The following is a 25042-nucleotide window of genomic DNA, read 5'->3' on the forward strand; positions in this document are numbered from 1 at the left end:
TCGGAATTCTTCCTCTTCCTCCCCGTAGTTGAGTGAAAGCCCTGGGGCATATGCAGAGCTGCTTAGGGGTTGCTCACCTCTCAGTGTTGACACGTCCTGCACTTCCGTCTTGTTTAATGTCCAATTGTCTCATCACTGGTCATGACGGCCATCGTTGGATGTTGGCACGTTTGTTGGTTGGTTTTGTAGAACTTTGATGCCACTATCTCCTGGGACCCCTGGGACCTCTTCATATTGATGTGACCAGAGAGAGAGACATCTCCATCTGGCTTTGGCTCACATGGGGCGTGGTACCATCCCTTGCCACACACATGGATCTTAATATGGCATTGATATGGCCTCAATATGGCCTCTCTCTCACCTCTTTAGGAATACAGAGGACTCATCAAGTCCTCTCTCCTTTAACACCCACATAGTTATACCCCATTGCCCCTTGTCATCATGATCAAGGGCACTTCTATGGGACTGCCACCATCCTGAATATCTAAATGGATAGAGGACCTATGCCCTAGAGGGTTGTTTGTCATTTACCTCTTCTTCTGTGACTGAGTTGGGGGTTGGAGAGGTTGGCGGAGACCTCAGGGGCTCACAGCTATGTCAAACACCTCTTGTTCTCGAACTCTTTCCCTCTCCCTCTCCTCAGAGATTCATTTCTTGTCTAGAGAGTGGGTAAATCTCATACTTATCAAGAATTTATCCCAAATCCTGTCCTTCATCAAGAGTGCAACCTTTTAAATTCCGAAAGATAAGACTTTTGAAAATGTTGACTGGGTCCCCTGTTTCTGTGTTTGGGGAGTGTCCCTCAACATCTTGTACATTATTCTGTCCCATAAACTGCCCTCTGTGCCCATCTTCACCATGTTCCTCTCTGTGTTGTTTTCTAGATCTCACTCAGTTCTAGAGAAGGCGTGGGATGAAGTGTCTGAATACCTCTTGTCAAACTTCTGACTTTCCAGATGTTTTCTGGAGTCATTTCTAGCTTCATTTTCTTTCAATTCAAGTTTCACAACTTTAACTTTAGCTCACAAACACAAATGAAATTTAGGTAAGGCTTATTGAATTATAATAATTATTATTGAGTCTATACTAATGGAAACTGCTTTCTACCTAGGTGAGTTGTATAATCTGAGGGAATCTGGATCTTATAGTGAGTCTGCTCCCTAAAGTGAATTGAATCGGACTTATTGTTAATTCATATCTCTTTTTTATTTCTCCAAAACATAGGATGCAATTGTTACTCTTCCCACCTATTTGCTGGAAGACATGCAGTGTTTCTTGAATTACTGCCTCATAAACGTGAATTCCTTCTAAGCTTTTGCAGAAAACACACCCTGGCACTTCTTTACCTTTCCTAACCAATTCTGATAAAAAGTATCAACAGTGAATTGAAAACGATGCCAGATTTACCGCTGGAATCTTAGCCTTTATGGTTTGATGTTACAGAGTATCAATGGCAATAAATAGAATGCCTATTTTAAGGTTTCATTTTTTTTTTTCTTACATCTGTAGAGAAGGAATAGCATATAACATTGTAAAACAGAATTCATTTGTCCTAAAATAATAAAGCCCAGGGTTGGATTTAGTGAATCAATGTTTTCTCATGAAGATAGGACACCGCCAAAACCAGCGGATTTTATGCTAATACTGGGTGGTCCAGAAGAGATGGAGTATTGAATCCATTCTACATTTTTGAAGGAGCCATGGAAAAACAAATATAGAAGCAGGTCAGCCATTATTAACTCTAAAACAGACACTCTTAAATTTTCTTCCCATTAGGCTTTTAGTGCTGATCATGCCCAGGTTTTAGATGGATGCATAGAGAAGTAGAAATAGAGAGAGATGCTTGCATTCAGATTTGGTTGGTACTATGAGAGCCTGAAAATCAATAAAATAAAATCAATAAAAATCAATAATAACACTGATTTAAAAACTAATGCCATAAACACTCGTTGTTCTTCATCAGTGAAACTCCACAGAGATGACGATGACGATACATCTTAAACACTTTTGCGGTGTATTGTGTTTCTGTGGAAGATCATGGTAGACTCTAGTCTGTGTCTGTTTCTGTTTTACTCTCACCGAACGGGGCTTCCATTCCTCCACACCATGAAGTGCTAGTGATGTGAATTCACAAGTGTGCTCTTCACAAGAATGGAGCACATCGTGGGCAACACAGTGCAGTCTCAGACTGATACTCCCTGTTTCTTTACAGCAAATTCTTAGTCATTCCAGAGAAAACTCCACCAAAGTTATATTTCTCATCACTGATGGATATTCCAATGGAGGAGATCCCAGGCCAATTGCAGCATCGCTCAGAGATTTTGGTGTGGAGATCTTCACTTTTGGCATATGGCAAGGAAACATTCGGGAACTGAATGACATGGCTTCCACCCCGAAGGAGGAACACTGCTACCTGCTCCACAGTTTTGAAGAGTTTGAGGCTTTAGCACGCCGGGCACTGCATGAAGGTAATGGAGCCTAATATGTAACAAGGTGCCTTTAAATGGAGTTGCCCTCTCACTGGCTGAAAACCACTGGAGGTTATAGCAAACCCTCATAAGGTTCTCGCTGAGCATGATGCCTATGGGTGGTTTGGCTGTCATGAGCTGTGCTGAACTTCATAGAGATGACATTCTGAACTTGCAACAAGAGAAGTTGTTTTGTTATCTTTCTTAACAGCTGTGATATATTTTCACTAGACTCTCCATATGCTCCCACCTAGAACCATCAGACTCAGTGGAATGAACTGAGGTGTGTTTGTAGGCCACCCACAGAGTGGGAAGTCTTGACTTAGTTCTCATTTACAGTTATCTGGACAGATGAAGTAAACTTTCAGAGACTTGCACAGTGAATCTCAGAAGAATGTTTCCAGAAATACACATGAAGATGTAGGGACAATGAATACTTAAACACATATTTCTTGCCCTGACAATTTGAGGATAAATATGTTTTTGTATAAGCTTCATAGTGATCAACCCAGAAAGGGAAGAAAATCAGCAAATTCCCTCATTAGAGTTCTTTGTTCACTATCTATAAGGATGTTCGGTTGTGTAATAGGAGTTAGATGAATGTCCCTGTCATCATCTGGGCACATGTCTTGGTGAGCCAGGAGAAGAGAATACAGACTGCAAAGAGATGGCAGGGTGTCAGCAAAGTGGCAAATTAGACTTGATCCTTGCAGGTGTCCATGTGCAGGTCCCGTTTCAGGGGAAAACCATGACCACACAAGATTCCAGCCAATTAGTGACACTCATAATAAGCAGGATAGCCCTACTGTGGTGCGAGTTCAGGCTGTAGGGGGAGTTATAAAAAAAAAAGTAAAAAGGAACTCTCTGAGAGAGGATGTTGGCAAAAGATTTTGGAAATTAGAATCTCAGTGAAACGGGCCAAGGCTTAGGTCAGGACTTAGAAGCAGCAGGAAAATAGGTTTGAGAGTAAAGGAGTTTGGATTTAAATCCTGAGCCTGCAGCTTAAAAGTCTAGATTTTAACAGCGAAGTCTGAAAAGTCTAGTATGCCTGGATTTGAATTCCAGTTTTGTCACCTGCTGGCTAACTGACTTTTGACAATGTCTCTCTTCTACACTCCTTAGTTTTCTTGTTAATAGAATATAGGCAATGAGACTATGTGACTTCACAGGTTTGTTACAAGGAATAAATGGGTTAATACATATAAAGTGATTAGAAAGTTACTGCTGACTCAACTATGTTATAATTATGCATTTGTTATTATGTACTAAATATTAATATTGATTAATTAACAATTCTTTATGTTGGGCAACTTATTTGACACCTATAAACTTCAATTTTATCTCCTATCAAAAAATGGAGAGTATTATAGTCTGTATCATATAATTTTTTCAGCAGCATTAAACAAGATACTTAAACTTCACTTAGTTATGAATTATACCCTGCAGATGGCAGGAATTGAGACTGAGATGACCTTTGTTTCTCCTTTTTCCCAGGGATAGAAATGTGTTATGCGGGAGAGCAGGACAGCTGCAGCTGGCAACAGTGGGTGTAACTAGATGAGGTCATGAGGTCATAGGTGTTGTCAGAAATGAGTATTATAGAGGATGACTCTCCCGTCCTCCTGTTCCTCTGTCTTCTAAGACTGGAGCCTTCTGCGCCAGTGTGAGTTGACCAGAAACTAAGAGGGATGGAGCTTTCAAGTAAAAAGTTGGGGATACTATAACGCAACGGTTTTGAAAGCCAATACATTGTTTACACTAAACTAAAATCTAGAATGCAGAACACTCTGGTAGATCTTCCATATCCGGTAAGAAGAAACTCTGTTTTTACTAGAAAGTGTTCATTAGATCAAAGGAAGTGAGCTTCTTTCCCTTACCTTTATAATCTCTTAATGCTTCTTTTAATTTAGATGGATCCACTTTTCATCTCAAAATTGTCTGTTTCTAGCCATGCTCAATGGACATGATCATCATCATCATCATCGAAGTTTTACCCCATATAAAATTCCTCCGCTTGTTTCTCTCCCAGACTTGAATGCTACTGCACCAGTCTTGACACTTATGTTTTTGTTGCGTCCTAAGTTATTCCACTGTCAAATAAACCTGCGACCCAATGTCTCAGAACTACATCTTCGGGGCCCCTGTCGTAGGTCTTTCACCCACATCAGAGTATATTTGGTGGAGTTTGAATATGGAGACTGGTTGTTCTGGCCTCTTTCCCTGGGGGCTGCAGTCTTACATTGCCCTCCCTATTTGTTATTCAAGTGGTTATACATGGAAACAGATGCTCCATTGTTGAGGTCTCATCACTCTCTCCCAGGTATTCTCTTGCAGCCCCTGTGTCTTGCTGACACTTGGTGACTTGAGTTCCTGCTACAGGCCCATACCTACATCTAAACCTAACACCATGGACCTAAATGGACTTAGCACTCGCCCGTTCCGGGCATCCATTCTGAACCTGTCATATTCAGCCTTTCCCTGCTCTGTTAAATCACTTTTGGAGCAGCTCTGCTCAAACGGTTGAGCTCAGCTCACATAATCAGAAAGGTCTCTGTTGACATTAACTTGTGTCAATGTATTTAAAATTGAGACATAGACCAGATCCTGGTTCTATCATTTAGCTTATGTGGTGCTGTTCTTTAAGTCTTTAATCAAATAGCAGAAGTGATGGAATTTAATCTAAAGTCAGCAGCTCACAGTCAACATCCTTATTCAATAGTCAGAATTGCAGTTTTACTTTTAACTTGAACAAGGAATTTGGGGATCTGGTTACTGCTGCCTGACCTCATTCAGAGGCAGTGCAACACTCTGGTTTGGAAGCCAGGAGGGTGACCTGAAGAACTGACTGTGTTACTTCCTGCTGCATCTGGAGATTCCTCTCTAAAGTACTTCATTTCTGTCTGACCCTGAGTGGCCTTGAGAACTTATGATGAGGTCCCAGACTGAAATAACTTAACTGGCTGAAACAGATTCCCAGAGTGAGGTTGCAAATAACGCACATTTATATTTGGGTGAGAGTAAGAAACAAGGGATTAGACCTGTGAGAAAAAAGATATTTTCTCCAGCTTGCACTTGAATTTTAAAGACAAGAGAATGTAACATTCGATCATCAATCACTTTTTAATTGCCCTGTCATATGTTTTTGATAGATCTACCTTCTGGGAGTTTTATTCAAGAGGATATGTCCCACTGCTCGTATCTCTGTGAAGCTGGCAAAGACTGCTGTGACCGAATGGCAAGCTGTAAATGCGGGACCCACACAGGTCAATTTGAATGCATCTGTGAAAAAGGCTATTATGGAAAAGGTCTACAATATGAGTGTACAGGTGAGTCTCCAGTTGGGGTATAATGGTATTAGTTATCTGTTGTTGTGTAACAAATGATCCCAAAACTCCAAGGCTTAAAATACTGTTTTTTAAATTTATTTGTTTGTTTGTTTTTGATACCAGAGGATGAACCCAGAGGTGCTTAACTGCTGAGCCACATCCCCAGCTCTTTTTTATTTTCAGACAGGGCCTTGCTAAGTTGCTTAGCGCCTTGACTAATTACTGAGACTGCCTTTGAATTTGTGATCCTCCTGCCTCAGCCTCCTGAGTGGCTGGGATTACGGGTGTGCACCCCACACCTGGCAAAATAACGTGTTTATTATTGATCATGAGTGTGGGTCATGTGGGCAGCTCTTTTGGTCTTAGCTGCCCTGAATCATGATTTTGCCCTCAGCTACGACTTGAGTAGGCTGCCCTACAGATCTCAGCTGGCTTCAGTGACATGCTTAAGAATCCACTGAGTATAGATCGGTCTGAAGTGGCCTGGTCTGGGACAAGTAGACTGTCCTCCATGAGGCCTCTTATACTCCATGAGGCCTCTCACACTCCCTCAGGCCTCTCATACTCCCTCAGGCCTCTCATGCTCCATGAGGACTCTCTTATTCCCTCAGGCCTCTCATTCTCCATGAGGCCTCTCATACTCCATCAGGCCTCTCATTCTCATGAGGCCTCTCACACTCCATCAGGCCTCTCATGCTCCATGAGGCCTCTCACACTCCCTCAGGCCTCTCATACTCCATCAGGCCTCTCATACTCCCTCAGGCCTCTCATGCTCCATGAGGCCTCTCACACTCCCTCAGGCCTCTCATGCTCCATGAGGCCTCTCACACTCCATCAGGCCCCTCATACTCCATCAGGCCTCTCACACTCCCTCAGGCCTCTCATGCTCCATGAGGCCTCTTATACTCCATGAGGCCTCTCACACTCCCTCAGGCCTCTCATGCTCCATGAGGCCTCTTATACTCCATGAGGCCTCTCACACTCCCTCAGGCCTCTCATGCTCCATGAGGCCTCTTATACTCCATGAGGCCTCTCACACTCCCTCAGGCCTCTCATACTCCCTCAGGCCTCTCACACTTCATCAGGCCTCTCATACTCCCTCAGGCCTCTCATTCTCCATGAGGCCTCTCATACTCCCACAGGCCTCTCATACTCCATCAGGCTAGCCCAGGCTTTTTCACATGGTCATGGCAGGCTTCCAGGAGGAAGGCCTCTCCAAGGATAGGTTTAGAATTGCAAGGGGGACAATTTGGGGTCTTTTGTCATTAATCTACTAGCCAAATCTATTCTGTAGGAACCTACACAAAAATATGTCTCAGTCTGTCTATGAGATTGCAACCAGTGGGATTCCATTCCCTGATCCACATATATCTTACTAAATTGTCACAAAAAATGCAACATTCACTTGATATTTAGGCTCTTCGCAAGCCTCCCCAAAAGGATATCAGAAGGTTCCAAAAGGCCAGGCACAGTCGCACACACACCTGTAATTCCAGCAGCTTTGAAGACTGAGGCAGGAGAATCTCAAGCTCAAGTCAGCCTCAGCAATTTAGCAAAGCTCTAAGCAACTTGGTGAGACCCTGTCTCATAATTAAAAATAAAAAATAAAAAACAGGCTGGGATGTGGCTCAGTGGTTAAGAGCCTCTGGGTTGAATCCCTGGTACCAAAAAAAAAAAAAGTTGCAAAAATGTCATCATTTCAAAATGGAATTTACATCATCCACATTTGTAAAGTTCCCTTTTCTAAAGTTTCTTACAAAAGCATCTTCACATTTTATTAGGGAGGCATTCTTAATGATTCTCACGCTCTACATTATATTTTAGGAAATATTTAATATTTAAAGGCAGTCTGTGGTTTTTCTGTGTTGGTCAGCATTTTATTTATTCTGTTTTTTACCTAAAAAGCAATGTTGTTTTAAAAAAAAAATAACTTACAGCTTTTCCATGATTCTCTGTTTTGGAAAACCATATTCCCATGGAAATGACACCCACCAGGGAAATGTGGGAGCAGCAGATTTGGTTTCCTCAGTGTCATGCAGCTGCTCACGACTTGTTCATGTGAACATTATTTCATTCTGGCATTTGGTAGGTAGCCGGCTCTGTAGCAGGGAACCGCGGTCCTCTCTCTATTTGACATGTTTTCTTCTTTCTTTCATTCTTCTCATGGGACATTTATTCTTGTGTCATTCTTTTACTCTCCTTTATTCTCATTGTCCCTCTTCTCACTTCTCTCAAATTCTCCTTCCTCCCATGACTCTGATCCCAACTAGCAGACACATCTTTGCCCCGTCTGACCATCCACATTCACCCAGCAGCATCTCTCCTTTCTTGGCTCTGCTCCCACCCACCCAGTAGGAATTCTCACTTAGGCAGCAAAGGGAGGAGAGATCAGCCCAACTGCCCCTGAGTTGGCACAGTGCCTCCTCTTGTTTTTCCTTCCCCTTGAATCTTCCCACACTCTCATCAAGAGCTTGGCACTCTCCCCAACACGCCCTCCCTGGCTCCGCCCATCCTAGCCCACCAAATGCAGGCAGAAAATCTCATTTTCTTTGCTTGATGCTGTAGTCAGCATGTCTGCCTTCCGTGTGGTCCTGGGCTGAACTGTTCCCTGCCAGCAAGCCATCGTCATCATGCAGGGGCCACCGTGTGCTGCAGTCTCCATTCCTTCATGCTCTAGAATCTTGCATCCCAAGGGATAAGCTGCAAAAAGAGAGAAATAGAGAGAACACAATTCACAAACCCACTGCCCCTGGTTAACCAATTAGCTTTGGCTGCCACCAGTTGTGCATTCCAGGCTGAAAGGCGCAGCAGTCCATAAAATGTAGGAGGTTGGGTGGGCCTGTCATGAGAGCATCAGTAGAGAGATCAGAGGCCGTCTGCTGCCAGTTCTAGCCAAGAACACCACACATAAAAGGATTAGCTTTTCTATCCTTTCTCCTAACTTAGTAAACCTCAGCCTAATACTTTCTGACATGCAAGACTTAAGTCAGATAGAGTTGCCCCAGTGTAAATATTCATCTTGTCATCTTCGACATTTGCTTCCCCAAGAATTTTCCCTTGCTGCCCCTGAAGGAGGACCCCATCATTGTTAGGAAGTACTCCCTTTTGCTCCTCTGGCCTGCTCACTCTCTGTGAGTCCTTGCCAGTTTATCTCAAATTCCACAAACAGCAAGGCCTGTGGGCTTACCTCCTATGACAGGAACCAAAGCAACCCACTAAACAGGAGCAATCATCTCATGACAGGAAGTGAATTGCCCCTCCAGAAGTCATGATTTCCCAGGATCCCCCAGGACTGCACAGAACCAGACCTGAGATAATGATCAGCCAGACCACAGTTTGACCAAGACTGCTTGACTACACATACCTCTTGCCCCCTCCCCTCATTCTTCCCTGTGTAATACTGAAGTTCCCACCAGAACCCTGAGAACAAGGCCCAGATGCTGGTTCCCCTGTCCTCTCTATGGCCATACTGGATAAATTCCTTTCCTGCTTTACCACCACTCACCTCTCTGACTGGTTTCTCAAGGTCTTTTGAGACCTCTCACATCTGGTCTTTTGATACCCCCAGAATCAGGCCTCTGGTCTAGGACTCTGGTAGCAATTAGGAAAAGTGGTTTTGGAGCTCCGAGATGTTCACCATATCTATAGTTGCTGGAGAGAGCACCATCGCTGACTTCTCTGGCATCCAAGGAGCTAAGAGAAAATATGCAAATTGTGTTCTTGTGGCATGAAATATTCATTACCAGACTTCTTTGAAAGGCAAAAACCAATGTTAGCTCTAAATCATCCAGTACCGAAAACCTGGAAGCAGTGAGTCTCCTTTCGAATCCATTGAGTCCATGAATGTTGCTGAGCACCTTCTCCATGTCCAACCCCTGCAAGGCACTAGGTAGTGGTTCCATGAGGAGCACAAAGTCATGGTCCCTACCTTCTTGGAATTTACAAGCTAATCACATAAATCAACTTGCAATTGTAAACTCTGATATGGGCCATCAAATAAAAATGCTTGTGCTTTGAAGAGCAGACTCAGGAAGGCTAAAGGGATTCTAAACTAAGGTCAGAAAGATGAGGAGGCCGAGGCTATTTTATTACTCAGTGGGAGGAGGCTGGCTTTCATTCTGAACAGTTGGAATGCTGAGTATTTATCCTCATCTTAGAAACAATGTCTTTCAAAAGCAAATCATTTCTTTCTAGAGCCAACAAGAACCTTAGAGTTTATCTACTTTAAACCCCTCATTCTACAAGAGGAAATTGAGGCCTCAAGAAAAATGAGTATTTTGCCCAAGATGACATATCCAGCCATCAGCAGAACCCAGGGAGGGACTCAGGGCACTTTGCTCTCAGTCCTATGTTATTTTCAAGATATCGCACGGATTATTTTTCCATTTTTGAAAATAATTTCTTGTATACATTGCTGTTCAGAGACCAGCCATGGAACTGTGCTTAAAGTGTGTAAAAATATAGAAAAATCTAGTTCACATTAAATCTCTGTTATAAGCCATTTAACTTTAGGCAACTTAATTTCTTCTGTAAAAGGGGCTTGTATTTAAATAGATACATATATAAATACACATATATCTATATGCATATCTATGTAGATTGATGTAGATATGTATAGATTATGTATGTAGACTTATATAGCTATGCATCTACATAAATAAATGTGCGTGCGCTTGTGTGTGCACTTGTGTGTTGGTAAATTATTGAGTTGCTGCCATTTCTAACTCTGTCACTAGTATTACTTTTTTCATCCTTCACCTTTAATGGGCATTTTGACAGTCATGGCAATGATGATAATGCAATGGTGACAACAGCAATAACTGATAATAATATTGAAAATAGCAAACATTAAATAACAATGACTATGTGCAAGACACTTTTCCAAGCATTGATATTTATCAGCTCATTTAATCTTCCTAATAGCTCTCTAGCATGTTGTTCTATTTTAGAGATAAGGACACTGAAAGTTTGAAAGGTTAAGTGACTCATCCAGGTTCAGGCAGTGAGTAGAGCTGAGAAATGAGCCAGTTTTCTGGCTCCAAGATCTACATCTAACTGTAAAGATAGACACTGAATAAATATACTCACAATTAAAAATACAATTTTGAATTCTAAGTGTTAGTTGGCCCCTAATGAGGTCATCAGTATTCATTCATTTTCAGCACGTACAATAGCAACTTCATATGATTCCAATTTGGTACTAGGAATGAAAGACAGAATGAATTATGTAAAATACAAATCTTGTCATGCCATCACCCTGCTTAATGCTTTCAAATGATGGTCCATTTGTAGAATAAATTCAAACTCCTTAGCATGACCTGGAGGCATTGTATGATTTGACCTCTCCCTTACCTTTGAACGAAAAAAACGAGAACTAGTTGTAATTCTCTAAATGCTGTCTCATTCCTCAGACCTTGCTTCAACTTCTGGCTCCTTTTCCCACCACATCACATCTGTTGTCTTTGTTCCTACTTCCTCAGACTAGCAAGTCTAATAGGCAATGACTTCCTGATTCATTTTGTATTCCACTTCCTGCTTTCCAGTCTATAGTAAGTGCTCAAGAAAAAAAAAAAAAAAAGGACAAAAAGGATGCAGGAAAGTTGATTTTAGTATCAGAATCTTCAATGGACAGAAACTCATCATTTAAATCTCAGGCAATTACTTGGTTTCCGTCTGCCTTGGGCACCACAGAATCCCTAGGGACAAAAACACACGCCAAGACAATTTCTTTTAAATGCATTTGATTTAAATGAAAGTGAAATGTTTGCATTTTATTAACCTCTGTCAATGATAAATTAAATATACAGTTGATTTACTTGAATAGTCATTTTAAGATGGATAGATCATCAAATTAGTTGTGAATAACCAGTGAGCTCTTGTAAATCCAAGGAGTTGCAGCTGTTCTGGATTTCCCCTGAGAGGATTTGACAGAGTATAGAGACAACAGGCATCTTGAGGACATTGCTCCTCTGGAGATTGACTTCCTTTCAGTGAGCTTGGAATGAACAAATTGAAAATTATAGCTGGATAGTGTCCAAGATGAGGCCCAGATAATTTGAGCCAAAGCTCCAGTTGTATTACTTTTCATCAAAGGAGGATACACTATAGAAATAGAAATACTGAGATGTTTATGTGGGAATCTCTTGTTATACATGTATATAAATACACATGAATTTCCACCCCCACCCTTCACACACACGCCCTTTTTCCTGTCTAAATATTATATCATTTCTTTGGAAAGAGAGAGGAGAAAGAGCTCTAGAGATTCTTGAATGGAAACCAAAACATTTGGAAATATCATTCTCTGAGCAGAGCTTAGCTACTTTTCCTCCCAAAAAATATCCCCAATGGTACCAAAATAAAGGATTTGTAAGATGTAAGGAATTTGTACAATGTTTTACTCTTTGCTTTTTATGAGGGGATATTGCTAGCCCGCATGTTGAGACTGGGTTCCCAGCAGCTCAAGGAGGAGGATTTGAAACTTGTGGCCTAGACTCACTTTTCCACTGAGGTAGGTGGGTATTCAGCCCTGGTGGTAAATGTTCCTATCTATTACATTTGTTGCAGAAACACACACATCTAGAACATTCATGTGAAGCATCACAAATCTCCAAAGACAGGGTATTGTGCTGTTTAGATAGACTCACAAAAATATATCCAGTAGCCTAAAATTGTCAAGGTAAGGATTGTGATCAATTTCTGTTTATTATGGTAAAGTCTTATTATTCCCCCCTTCTTTTCCCTGGTCTCAGTATAAGTGACTGTTTCCAATGACAAGAATAAGGGAACAAAGAAAAACATAAAACATCTACCAAGTCATGGTCTTAAACATTTTTACTCATGTAACCTACCCCTCCCTCCAAAAATATTGAAAATTTATGTATCCCTCACTGGTTTTTAAGTTTCTAAAATTTTCAGTACATGTGTATGTATGTACTGTATTGACATTTTTCAAATAAAACTATCATATCACTTTCAAGGGTAGCCACTAAAATCTAAGTATCATAGATAATTTGATTCCTTCAAGTATTCATTTGTGGATAAGTACTTTTTTTAATGCAGAAATTTCGACACATCTTATTTTCATAGTTCTATTCCATTTCTACGACACAATTCTTTTCTGTGCAACATATTTTCATGTCCCAAAATCTTCTATTGATCTCAGCATCATACTTCTCTGCCACAAAATCTGTGGATATAAATTAAAATTTTAAATTTTCCATGACAGAAACTACTACTAGATTGAGTTATTATCGTAACTGTTATTTTGTATAATTTGTCAAACATTACACATTTTGATACTAATGACACATAAAAATACTATTGAAAATTCATCTTTTAATGAGATGAATCATTCATTAGTTCATGTACCTGTGGGTTTTTTATTATTCACCATTAGATTAAGGGAATTTATGGCACCAATTTGATTTCTCTTTTGTTGTTATTGTTATGGATTTTGTGCTGAAACCTTTGTATAATACATAAATGGAATGTGAAAGAGTTGTGTTAAGTTGATGACACTCAATTCTTGGAGTTCCTCCTGAGTTACATGCCAAAAATAACAGCAGTTATCTATAATCAGAAAAGTGTGGTAAATCATCTGCTAGCTAACAATTCCCTTTGGTTCTTTTTAAATTTATTGAAATTGAGGAATTGGAAACGTTTTGACTTGCAAAAGGAATTGTTACTCAACCGTTACCATTATTCACTTTCTCAATTTTTGGGAACCCCCCCGCAAAGAGCTTCACTAGGACTTATTAAAACACTTCTTGTTGGTTTCAGTTACACAAGACAAGTTCTAGGGATCTGCTCTATGACAGTTCTAGTTGAGAGAAGCTTCTTGGAGGCCTGCTTGATGAAAGGGTTTCAAGATGTCAAGATTTTGAACCATGGTATAGGTTTCTTGTCTTGGGGCAATGCACTTACAATTTAGAAGGGGTAAGAAGTGTGCATTTCTTTTGAGAAAAATGAAAGACAGACTATTACAAAAAGATACCATAGACACTTTCTCAAGTCCATCAATTTAGGTACACATGAATATGGAGGTTCTGGAAATTAGATCTCTTAAAATGATCCATGCCACATCCATATGCTGAAGTCTTTTGCCACTCATATTCCTTATTGGCAAAAGTGGAAAGAGTTTTAAGGAATTCAGCGTTTTCCTAATGTAATTCAACTATTAAGAGGTGGAGTTAACATGTGGACCCAGATCTCTCTGACCCTGGAGTTCATTCTGTTACTTGCAATCCATCCATAACACTCACTGTGCAGTTATGATTCAGAAACATTTTGCTGCTCTTTCCAGATTACATTTAAAATAAACAGTTGCTTCTAGGTTGTAACTTAGCATCTCCATTGCTTGTTTCCATGGGGTCCATGTGGAGTTGAGTAACTACATTAGGGGATTAGTCGAGTTTCTATGATAGCCAGTGTTAACAATTTTAAAACGATAGCCCACACTAGAGGGAATCAGGCTACGATTGTTCAAACTGCATTTCTGAGAAGTCGTGATGTACCTTGTAGTATGCTGAGTGCTAGTCATGCTGAGATATACATGATTCAGTCCTTATGCAACTGTGTGTCCACATATAAGTTATTGACAGCAGTTAGTGGCATGAGTCTTGGTTCTGACACTCTGTGTTTATTCCTGGGCAAAATTTTTAACCTCTATATACCTTAGTTATCTCATCTAAAACATGGAGTCACTTATAGTAGGATCATTGTAAAAATGAAAATGAGATCCTGTCTATAAAAGCTTATTAAGTCACCTGCATGCAGTAAGCATTTGATTAACATAGACTCCAGTAGTGGTTCTTAATAAGGAGGCATTCCCCCTCCTCACCACTGGGAAACTTAACAATGTCTAGAGACAATTTTGGTTGTCTCAACTGGAAGGAGCTCCTGGTATCTAGTGGGTGGTAGCCAGAGATGGTGAAGACTTCTTACAATACACCATGTAGCCCCAACAAGTTCCAAATGTGAGTAGTTGAAAACTCCAATCTACATTAACAGATTAAATTAATGCATTAAAATAATGATCAAAAAATAGCATTGTATGTCTTCTTAAACAGTTTGAGAAGAAATGCTAAGGTCATGTGATTCTACTAGGGCTGAATGAGTGTTTGGGTGTGATCATGGTAGCTTCTTATACCCCAGCCCCAAGCTGCTTGTGGCTCCTTCAATACTTCCATTCCTGTACATTTTTCTTCCCTTTTCTTAGAATATCCCATGTCTTATCTATCTGGTGCGTGCCAATTCTTTTAGATACATGACAAACTTGCTTCTCCATTGGAGACTTGACTCTCATTCCTTCCTCTATATAGATTCCTCATCTGGACTTAAACTTCTCTCTGCACACTTACTATAGAGTATGATAATTAGGGTAAGGTTTTTCTTCTTTAACATTCTGTGAATTCATTTAAAGTAGGATTATGCCTTTTTTGTTTTTTTAATAACCTCTGGTGCACAACACCTGGAGTAAGCATTAATAAATTCTTGGTGAATGAATGAATAAATAAGTTTGTGTTCAGATCACAGCATATGGAAACGCTGCTTGGTTCTCAACTTCCTGGGAATTTTCCATCCCTTGTATGGAGAAGCAAAGGTGAACAAGTCTACTGACCCTGAGAAGCACTGGCTTAGTATCAAAGTAAGCCATCTGGAAGGCCGAATTCAACAGTAGGAAGTGCCTAATCACACATTTCTCTCTTTTATGTTACCCAGTTACTGAAACAGTTGCCAAATTTATTCCAAAAACCGTGTGTGTGTGTGTGTGTGTGTGTGTGTAAATACTCTTAAAGCTATTTGCATGTATTGATGGTTTGAGGTAGTGTTTTCCAGGATATGGTAGATTTTTTACCATTTAAGCAATTGTTTAACAAATACATAAGGCCAATTATTATTATTATAGATAGCATGATAACAGTTGGGGGTTTTCCATTAAAACTTGAGGTTTACAAATCTTGTCAAAATATGGAAGCAGTAATATGAAAACAAATCATGAACTGTGTAGAACAAGAAAAAAATAGACATTGTATGTGATCTACTTAAGACAAAAACCATAAAAATTAAAAGGATACTCTATGTCCTCATTTAACATTTAAAACAAAAAGAAAGTCATTTATTATTGTATGCTATTTTATTATTCACCTGGAAAAATCCAAAGGAAACAACTAGAACCACTAGCATTCATAGAACAGATTTGGAAGATAACAAGGAACTTAAAATCAAAATTTTTCTGCAAAGAAACGTTAGTATTTAAAATGTGATTGAATCCCATTAATGCCAACAAGAAAAAATGTATTTCCTATGAATAATTTGTAAGAGAATTTTGTGACACTCCAGAGGAGCAGTAAAATTTTTTTGAAACTGATATATGAATAAGAATACCAATTTAGGAATTGCCCGTTTCAAGGGATAATATTTATGTACTTTTGATCATATTCTGTTCCACAGGTTAGGGTGACTATCAAGCAATGGTTAGCATTCTTCTGTATTGATGGAATCCACAAGTTTCCAAAACAAAGCCACTTCCTTTGTGATCCAGAACCCTTTTGCCACCACAAGGATCACCTTTGTTGCTCTTTTAGAGACACACTTTCCTCTGACTCCTCAGCCCCCTCCCCCTTCACCTCTTATAACTGCTAATCTGTTCTCTGTTTCTATAATGTTGTCATTTAAAGAATGTTGCATAAATGAACTCATGCATAATGTAACATTTTGAGATTGGCTTCTTAAATTTGGCATAATTCTCTGGAGGTCCTTCCAGGTTACATGTATCAGTAATTCTTTCTGTTTTAATGCTAAGTAATATCCCATAGTATAAATAGCCTACATTTTACTTATTTGCATGTTGAAGGACATTTGAGTTATTTCTAGTTTGGGGCTTTTTTCAATAAAGCTGCTATAAATATTTGCATGCAGAATTTCATTTGAACCCAAGTCTTTATGTCGCTAGGTTAAATGTCTAGAAAGAGAATTGTTGTGTTGTAATATTCCATTTTGTTTTTAATTTGCATATCTTCCTTGACCAATGACTTTGAGTATTTTTTATATGCCCATTTGCCATCCATATATCTTCTTTAGTGATAGAACTGTTCATGTCTTTTGTCCATGTTCTGATTGGTTTGTTTGCTCTTTTAAAGTTATGAAAGTTCTTTATATATTTATATATTCTAGATTTTAATCCTGTATCAGATATGTGGTTTGTAAATGTTTTCTGTAGTTTACCTTTTTTATCCTCTTAAGATGATCATTTATAAAGCATTTTTTTTTAATTTGATGAAGTTCCTTTTTTATCAAATTTTCCTTCTATGGATTGTGCTTTTGAAGTCGGGTCTAAAAACTGTTTATCTAGTCCTGGTTCCTGAAGATTTTATCCTATGTTTATTTTTTAAAAGTATTATAGTTTTATATTTATATTGAAGTCCATGATACATTTCCATTATTGTATAAGATATGAGACTTAAGTCATGGATAATTTTTGTACCAATGGTTGTCCAATTTCTCCACACTATTTCTTGAAAAGACTATCATTCCTCCCCTGAATTTTTTTTGCACCTTTGTTGAAAAATCAGTTGGATGTATTTGTGCAGGTCTATTTCTGAGTTGTCTTTCTGGTCCATTGATCTATCAATACCACATAGTATTGATTGGTATAGCTATATAAGAAGTCTTGAAATTGAGTGGATTGATTTCTTCCATTTCGTTTTTTATCAAAATGATATTAGCTATTCTAGAGCCTTTTCTTTTCCTAATAAATAATTTTCATTGAATTTGCCTTATATTCGTATATCAGTCTGAGGAGAATCGATATTTTTATTGTTGAAACTTCCAGTCCATGAACATGATGTTTGTTTAGATCTTTGATTTCTTTTGTCAACATTGTGTAGTTTTTTTGCATAAGTTCTGTGTGTGTTTTGTTAGATTTATATGTAAATGTTTCATTATTTTGAGCAATTAAAAATAATAGTAAATGTATTTTGAATTTTGATTTCTATTCTTTGCTAGTATATAGAAATGCAATTGATGTTTGTTTTTCTTGCATCCTACAACGTTGCTTAAGTCACCTGTTAGTTCTAGAAAGATTTTTTGTTTGTTTTTAGTACATCCTTTGGAAATTTCTATAAGGAGAGTCATGTCACTTGCAAATAGATAACATTCTACTTCTAATCTGTATGTCATTTACTTCATTCTCTTGCTCTATTGTGCTGATTAGAATTCCTAGCACTCTGCTGAATAAAAACTACCTTGTCTTTCATCATTAAGTACAATGTTAGTTGTATAATTTTGGAGTTGTTCCTGATCAAGTTGAGGAAAATTCGCATTTGTTTCTGAGTTTTATCATTAATGGATGGACGAATTTTATTTGCTGAATTCTTTATGTATCAATTGATGTGATATTGTGAATTTTCTTCTTTAGACTATTAATGTGATAGATTACATTTAATGATGTCCATATATTGAACCAGGCTTGCATTCCTGGAATAAACCTTATTTGCTGATAATGTACAATTCATTTCACATATTGCTGAATTTCATTTGCTAATAAAGAATTTTGTGTCTATATTCCTGAGAGATATTAGGCTGTAGTTTCTTGTTTGTCTTTTATTTTTATTTTTGGTACTTTCTCCATCTCCCTTAGTTATAAAGGTAATATTAGCTTAATAAAATGAGTCAAGACATGTTCCTTCCTCTTCTGTTTCTTGAAAGAAATTGGGCAGAAGTGATGCTAATTCTTTTTAGCAAATGTTTGGTAAATATTTGAAAAAACTCTCCAGTGAAATATCTGGGCCTTGGACTTCTTTCTTTCTTGGAAGTTTTTAAATTATGAATTTAATTTTCTTAACCATAGAGCTATTCAAATTATTTGTTTCATATTGTATGAATTGTAGCATTTTGCATTATTTGAAAAATTGATCTGTTTGTCAAATGTATAGAGACAGCTATTCATAGTATTATTCAATCTTTTTTGTCTATAGGGTCTGCTTCATTCCTTATATTGGTAATCTATGTCTTCTTTGCCTCTGTAAGAGTCTTTCTAGAGGTTTGCCAATTTTATTGATTTTTTCAAAACTTTATTTCATTGATTTTTCTTTTGTCTCTTTTTAATTTCACTGTCTGAGATATACTATTTCCTTTTTTCTGTTTAATTTGGGTTTCTTTTGCTGATTTTTTTCAAGATTCTTGAGGTGGCAACTTAGATTATTTATTTTAGGTGTTTCCTTTCCTGAAGTATGCATTTGGTACTATAAATTTTCCTTTCAACCCACTTTATCCAGTACTAACATAACAACTTCTACTTTCTTTTGATTAATGTTTGTATGATATATCTTATTTCATCATTTTGGTTTTAAAATGCCTATATCACTAACTTTGAAGAGAATTTCTTATAAAGTGCAAATAATTAGACATATTTTAATCCATTCTGCCAATCTATAGCTTCTAAGGAGAGTATTTATGCTATTTACATTTAATGTAATTGTTGATATGTTAGGATTTAAGTGTGCCATTTAATTTTTTGTTTTCTAACTATTATGATTTTTTTTCTCTTTTTTTGGTTGTTGTTTACTTTTTCTGCCTTCCTATGGTGACCCAAATTTTTTTTAGAATTTCATTTTGATTTATCTATAAAGTTTTAGTGTATATCTTTGTTTTTTTTTTTTCAATTGGTTACTTTAGCTATTACATTATATATACACTTCACATTCTATTGGTGGTATCATTCAAGTGAAGCATAGGAATCTTATCTCCTTTACTCTTTCTCATTTGTAATATAACTATCTTAAATATTTTGTCTACGAACATATAGAACCACATCAGTATTATAATTTTGCCTCAACCATGAAACATAAGAGGAAACACAGAGGAGGAGGAAAACATATTGTATTTACTCATCATATTACTTACCATGGTTTTCCTTTCTTTTTGATGTTCCAAAGTTCCTTATTTTAATATTTTCTTTTTGTTTAGAAAACCTCAGACACCTTTTTTAGGGCAGATCTACTGGTGGCAAATTCTCCATTTTTCTTCACACGGTCATGTCTTAATTTCCCCTTAATTCCCAATGGATATTGTCACTAAGCATAGACTTCTGGGTAGAAAATTTTTTCTTTCAGTGCTTAAAACACATCATTTTCTTCTGGCCACCATAGTTTCTTTTTTTTTTTTTTTAATTTTTTTTTACGTTTACATAGGGTAATGATGTTTATTTTATTTTTCCCCTCCCCCCCATCCCTCCCACCCCTCTTTTCCCTCTACACAGTCCTTCTTTCCTTCATTCTTACCGCTCTCCTTAGCCTAACTCTAAACCTAACCCTAAACCTAATGCTAGCCCCTCCCACCCCCCATTATATGTCCTCATCCGCTTATCAGCGAGATCATTCGACCTTTAGTTTTTTGAGATTGGCTTATCTCACTTAGCATGATATTCTCCAATTTCGACCATTTGCCTACAAATGCCATAATTTTATCATTCTTCATTGCAGAGTAATATTCCATTGTATAAATATGCCACAGTTTCTTTATCCATTCATCAACTGAAGGGCATCTAGGTTGGTTCCACAATCTGGCTATGGTGAATTGAGCAGCAATGAACATTGATGTGGCTGTATCTCTGTAGTATGCTGATTTTAAGTCCTTTGGGTATAGGCCAAGGAGTGGGATAGCTGGGTCAAATGGTGTTTCCATTCCAAGCTTTCTGAGGAATCTCCACACTGCTTTCCAGAGTGGCTGCACTAATTTGCAGCCCCACCAGCAATGTATGAGTGTTCCTTTTTCACCACATCCTCGCCAACACCTATTGTTGCTTGTATTCTTGATAATCGCCATTCTAATTGGGGTGAGATGAAATCTTAGGGTAGTTTTGATTTGCATTTCCCTTATTACTAGGGATGTTGAACATTTTTTCATATATCTGGTGATTAGTTGTACATCTTCTTCTGTGAAGTGTCTGTTCATTTCCTTAGCCCATTTGTTGATTGGATTATTTGTATTCTTCGTGTAGAGTTTTTTGAGTTCTTTATAGATTCTGGAAATTAGCGCTCTATCTGAGGTATGGTTGGCAAAGATATTCTCCCACTCTGTAGGCTCTCTCTTCACATTTCTGATAGTTTCCTTTGCTGAGAGAAAGCTTTTAAGTTTGAATCTATCCCAGTTGTTGATTCTTGCTTTTATTTCTTGTGCTATGGGTGTCCTGTTAAGGAAGTCTAATCCTGAGCCAACAAGTTGAAGATTTGGACCTACTTTTTCTTCTATAAGATGCAGGGTCTCTGGTCTGATTCCGAGGTCCTTGATCCATTTTGAGTTGAGTTTTGTGTAGGGTGAGAGATAGGGGTTTAATTTCATTCTATTGCATATGGATTTCCAGTTTTCCCAGCACCATTTGTTGAAGAGGCTATCTTTTCTCCATTGCATATTGTTGGAACCTTTGTCTAGTATGAGAAAATTGTATTTATTTGGGTTTGTGTCCATGTCCTCTATTCTGTACCATTGATCTACCTGTCTATTTTGGTACCAATACCATGCCGTTTTTGTTACTATTGCTTTGTAGTAGAGTTGAAGATCTGGTATTGCAATACCCCCTGCTTCGCTCTTGCTACTGAGGATTGCTTTAGCTATTCTAGGTTTTTTATTCTTCCAGATGAATTTCATAATTGCTTGCTCTATTTCTGCAAGGTACATCATTGGGATTTTAATTGGAATTGCATTGAATCTGTATAGCACTTTAGGTAGTATAGCCATTTTGACGATATTAATTCTGCCTATCCAGGAACATGGGAGATCTTTCCATCTTCTAAGGTTTTCTTGAATTTCTTTCTTTAGTGTTCTGTAGTTCTCATTGTAGAGGTCTTTCACCTCTTTTGTGAGATTGATTCCCAAGTATTTTATTTTTTTCAATGCTATTGTGAATGGGGTAGTTTTCCTAATTTCTCTTTCTGAAGATTCATCACTTATGTATAAAAATGCATTGGATTTATGAGCATTGATCTTGTAACCTGCTACTTTACTGAATTCACTTATGAGTTCTAAAAGTTTTCTGGTGGAATTTCCAGGTTCCTCTAAATATATAATCATGTCATCAGCGAACAGGGATAGTTTGAGTTCTTCTTTTCCTATTCGTATCCCTTTAATTTCTTTGGTTTGTCTGATTGCTCTGGCTAGAGTCTCAAGGACGATGTTGAATAGAAGTGGTGAAAGAGGGCATCCCTGCCTTGTTCCAGTTTTTAGGGGGAACGCTTTCAGTTTTTCACCATTTAGAATGATATTAGCCATGGGCTTAGCGTAGATTGCCTTTATAATGTTTAGGAATGTTCCCACTACCCCAATTTTTTCTAGTGTTTTGAGCATGAAGGGATGCTGTATTTTATCAAATGCTTTTTCTGCATCTATTGAAATAATCATGTGATTCTTAACTTTAAGTCTGTTGATATGGTGAATGACATTTATTGATTTCCGAATGTTGAACCAACCTTGCATCCCTGGGATAAAACCCAGTTGATCGTGGTGCACTATCTTTTTAATATATATTTGTATGCGATTTGCTAAAATTTTGTTGAGAATTTTTGCATCGATGTTCATTAAGGATATTGGTCTGAAATTTTCTTTCCTTGATGTGTCTCTGTCTGGTTTAGGTATCAGGGTGATATTGGCTTCATAGAACGAGTTTGGTAGGGTTCCCTCCTCTTCTATTTCATGGAATAGTTTGAGGAGTATTGGAATGAGCTCTTCTTTAAAGGTTTTGTAGAACTCAGCTGAGAACCCATCTGGTCCTGGACTTTTCTTTGTTGGTAGGCTTTTGATGACCTCTTCTATTTCATTGCTTGAAATTGGTTTATTTAAGTTGTGTATGTCCTCCTCGTTCAGTTTAGGTAGTTCATATGTCTCTAGAAATTTGTTGATGTCTTCGAGGTTTTCTGTTTTGTTGGAGTATAGATTTTCGAAATAGCTTCTAATTATGTTTTGTATTTCACTCGTGTCTGTTGTGATGTTTCCTTGTTCATTCCGAATTTTAGTAATTTGATTTTCTCCCTCTTTCTCTTTGTTAGTGTGGCTAAGGGTTTATCAATTTTATTTATTTTTTCAAAGAACCAACTATTTATTTTGTTAATTTTTCCAATTGTTTCTTTTGTTTCGATTTCGTTGATTTCGGCTCTGATTTTAACTATTTCCTGTCTTCTAATACTTTTGGTATTGGTCTGCTCTTCTTTTTCTAGTGCTTTGAGCTGTAGTGTTAAGTCGTTTATTTGTTGATTTCTACTTCTTTTTTTGAATGCACCCCATGAAATAAATCTTCCTCTAAGTACTGCTTTCATAGTGTCCCAGAGATTTTGATATGATGTGTCTTTGTTCTCGTTTACTTCTAAGAATTTTTTTATTTCCCTCCTGATGTCTTCTGTTATCCATTCATCATATAATAGTGTATTATTTAGTCTCCAGGTATTGGAGAAGTTTCTGTTTTTTATTCTGTCATTTATTTCTAATTTCAATCCATTATGATCTGATAGAGTACAAGGTAGTATCTCTATCTTCTTGTATTTGCTAACAGTAGCTTTGTGGCATAAAATATGGTCTATTTTAGAGAAGGATCCATGTGCTGCTGAGAAGAAAGTGTATTCGTTCTTTGTTGGATGGTATATTCTATATATGTCCGTTAAGTCTAAATTGCTGATTGTGTGGTTGAGATCTATAGTTTCTTTATTCAATTTTTGTTTGGACGATCTATCCAGTGGTGAGAGAGGTGTGTTAAAATCGCCTAGTATTATTGTGTTGTGGTCTATTTGAATTCTGGAATTGAGAAGGATTTGTTTGACGTACGTGGATGAGCCAATGTTCGGGGCATAGATATTTATGATTGTTATGTCTTGCTGATTTATGCTTCCCTTAAGCAGCATGTAATGTCCTTCTTTATCCCTTCTGACTAGTTTTGGTTTGAAGTCCACATTATCTGAGATGAGGATGGATACTCCAGCTTTTTTGCTGTGTCCGTGTGCATGGTATGTTTTTCCCCATCCTTTCACCTTTAGTCTATGGGTGTCTCTTTCTATGAGATGAGTCTCTTGCAGACAGCATATTGTTGGATTTTTCTTTTTAATCCAATCTGCCAGTCTGTGTCTTTTGATTGATGAATTCAGGCCATTAACATTCAGGGTTATTATTGTGATATGATTTGTATTCCCAGTCAATTGACTCATATTTGTTTTTGACATAATTTGGTTTCTCCTTTATTTGGCTATTCCTTTAGGCTAGCGCCTCCTGTTGCTGATTTGCATCGTTGTTTTTCATCTCTTCCTCATGGAATATTTTGCTGAGAATGTTCTGTAATGCTGGCTTTCTTTTTGTAAATTCCTTTAGCTTTTGTTTATCATGGAAGGATCTTATTTCATCGTCAAATTTGAAGGTAAGTTTTGCTGGGTATAAGATTCTTGGTTGGCATCCGTTTTCTTTCAGGGCTTGGTATATGTTGTTCCAGGCCCTTCTAGCTTTTAGGGTCTGGATTGAAAAATCTGCTGATATTCTTATTGGTTTCCCTCTGAATGTAATTTGATTCTTTTCTCTCGCGGCCTTTAAAATTCTGTCTTTATTTTGTATGTTAGGTATTTTCATAATAATGTGCCTTGGTGTGGGTCTGTTGTAATTTTGTATGTTTGGAGTTCTATAAGCCTCTTGTACTTGGTTTTCCATTTCATTCTTCAGATTTGGGAAATTTTCTGTTATTATTTCATTGAATAGATTGTTCATTCCTTTGGTTTGTTTCTCTAAGCCTTCCTCAATCCCAATAATTCTTAAATTTGGCCTTTTCATGATATCCCATAATTCTTGTAGATTCTGTTCATGATTTCTTACCATCTTTTCTGTTTGGCCAACTTTGCTTTCAAGATTAAATAATTTGTCTTCAATGTCTGAGGTTCTGTCTTCCAGGTGTTCTATCCTATTGGTTATGCTTTCTATGGAGTTTTTAACTTGGTTTATTGTTTCCTTCATTTCAAGTATTTCAGTTTGGTTTTTTTTCAGTATCTCTAACTCTTTATTGAAATGATCTCTTGCTTCCCGTATTTGGTCTTTTAACTGTTGATTGGTGCAATCATTTAATGCCTGCATTTGCTCTTTCATCTCCTCCTTCAATGCCTGCATTTGCTCTTTCATCTCCTCATTAGCTTCCCTGATCGTTTTAATTACGTACATTCTGAACTCCCTTTCTGACATTTCTTCTGCTGTGCTGTCATTGGGTTTCATTGATGTAGTATCTAG

The 25042-nt window shown here is 37.8% G+C and overlaps 1 protein-coding gene across 1 annotated transcript in view; it reads left to right on the forward strand.

The window, feature by feature from the left end:
• Svep1 (sushi, von Willebrand factor type A, EGF and pentraxin domain containing 1) overlaps positions 1-25042 on the forward strand; it is a 200233-nt gene that overhangs the window by 24646 nt on the left and 150545 nt on the right. Inside the window, exons 2-3 of the mRNA XM_047525742.1 lie at positions 2213-2468; positions 5618-5794. Of these exons, the coding sequence (XP_047381698.1) occupies positions 2213-2468; positions 5618-5794 (433 nt within the window). The remainder of the gene's footprint in view (positions 1-2212; positions 2469-5617; positions 5795-25042) is intronic.

This window comes from Sciurus carolinensis, chromosome 14, assembly GCF_902686445.1.
Source record: "Sciurus carolinensis chromosome 14, mSciCar1.2, whole genome shotgun sequence".
Classification (NCBI taxonomy): Eukaryota; Metazoa; Chordata; class Mammalia; order Rodentia; family Sciuridae; genus Sciurus; species Sciurus carolinensis.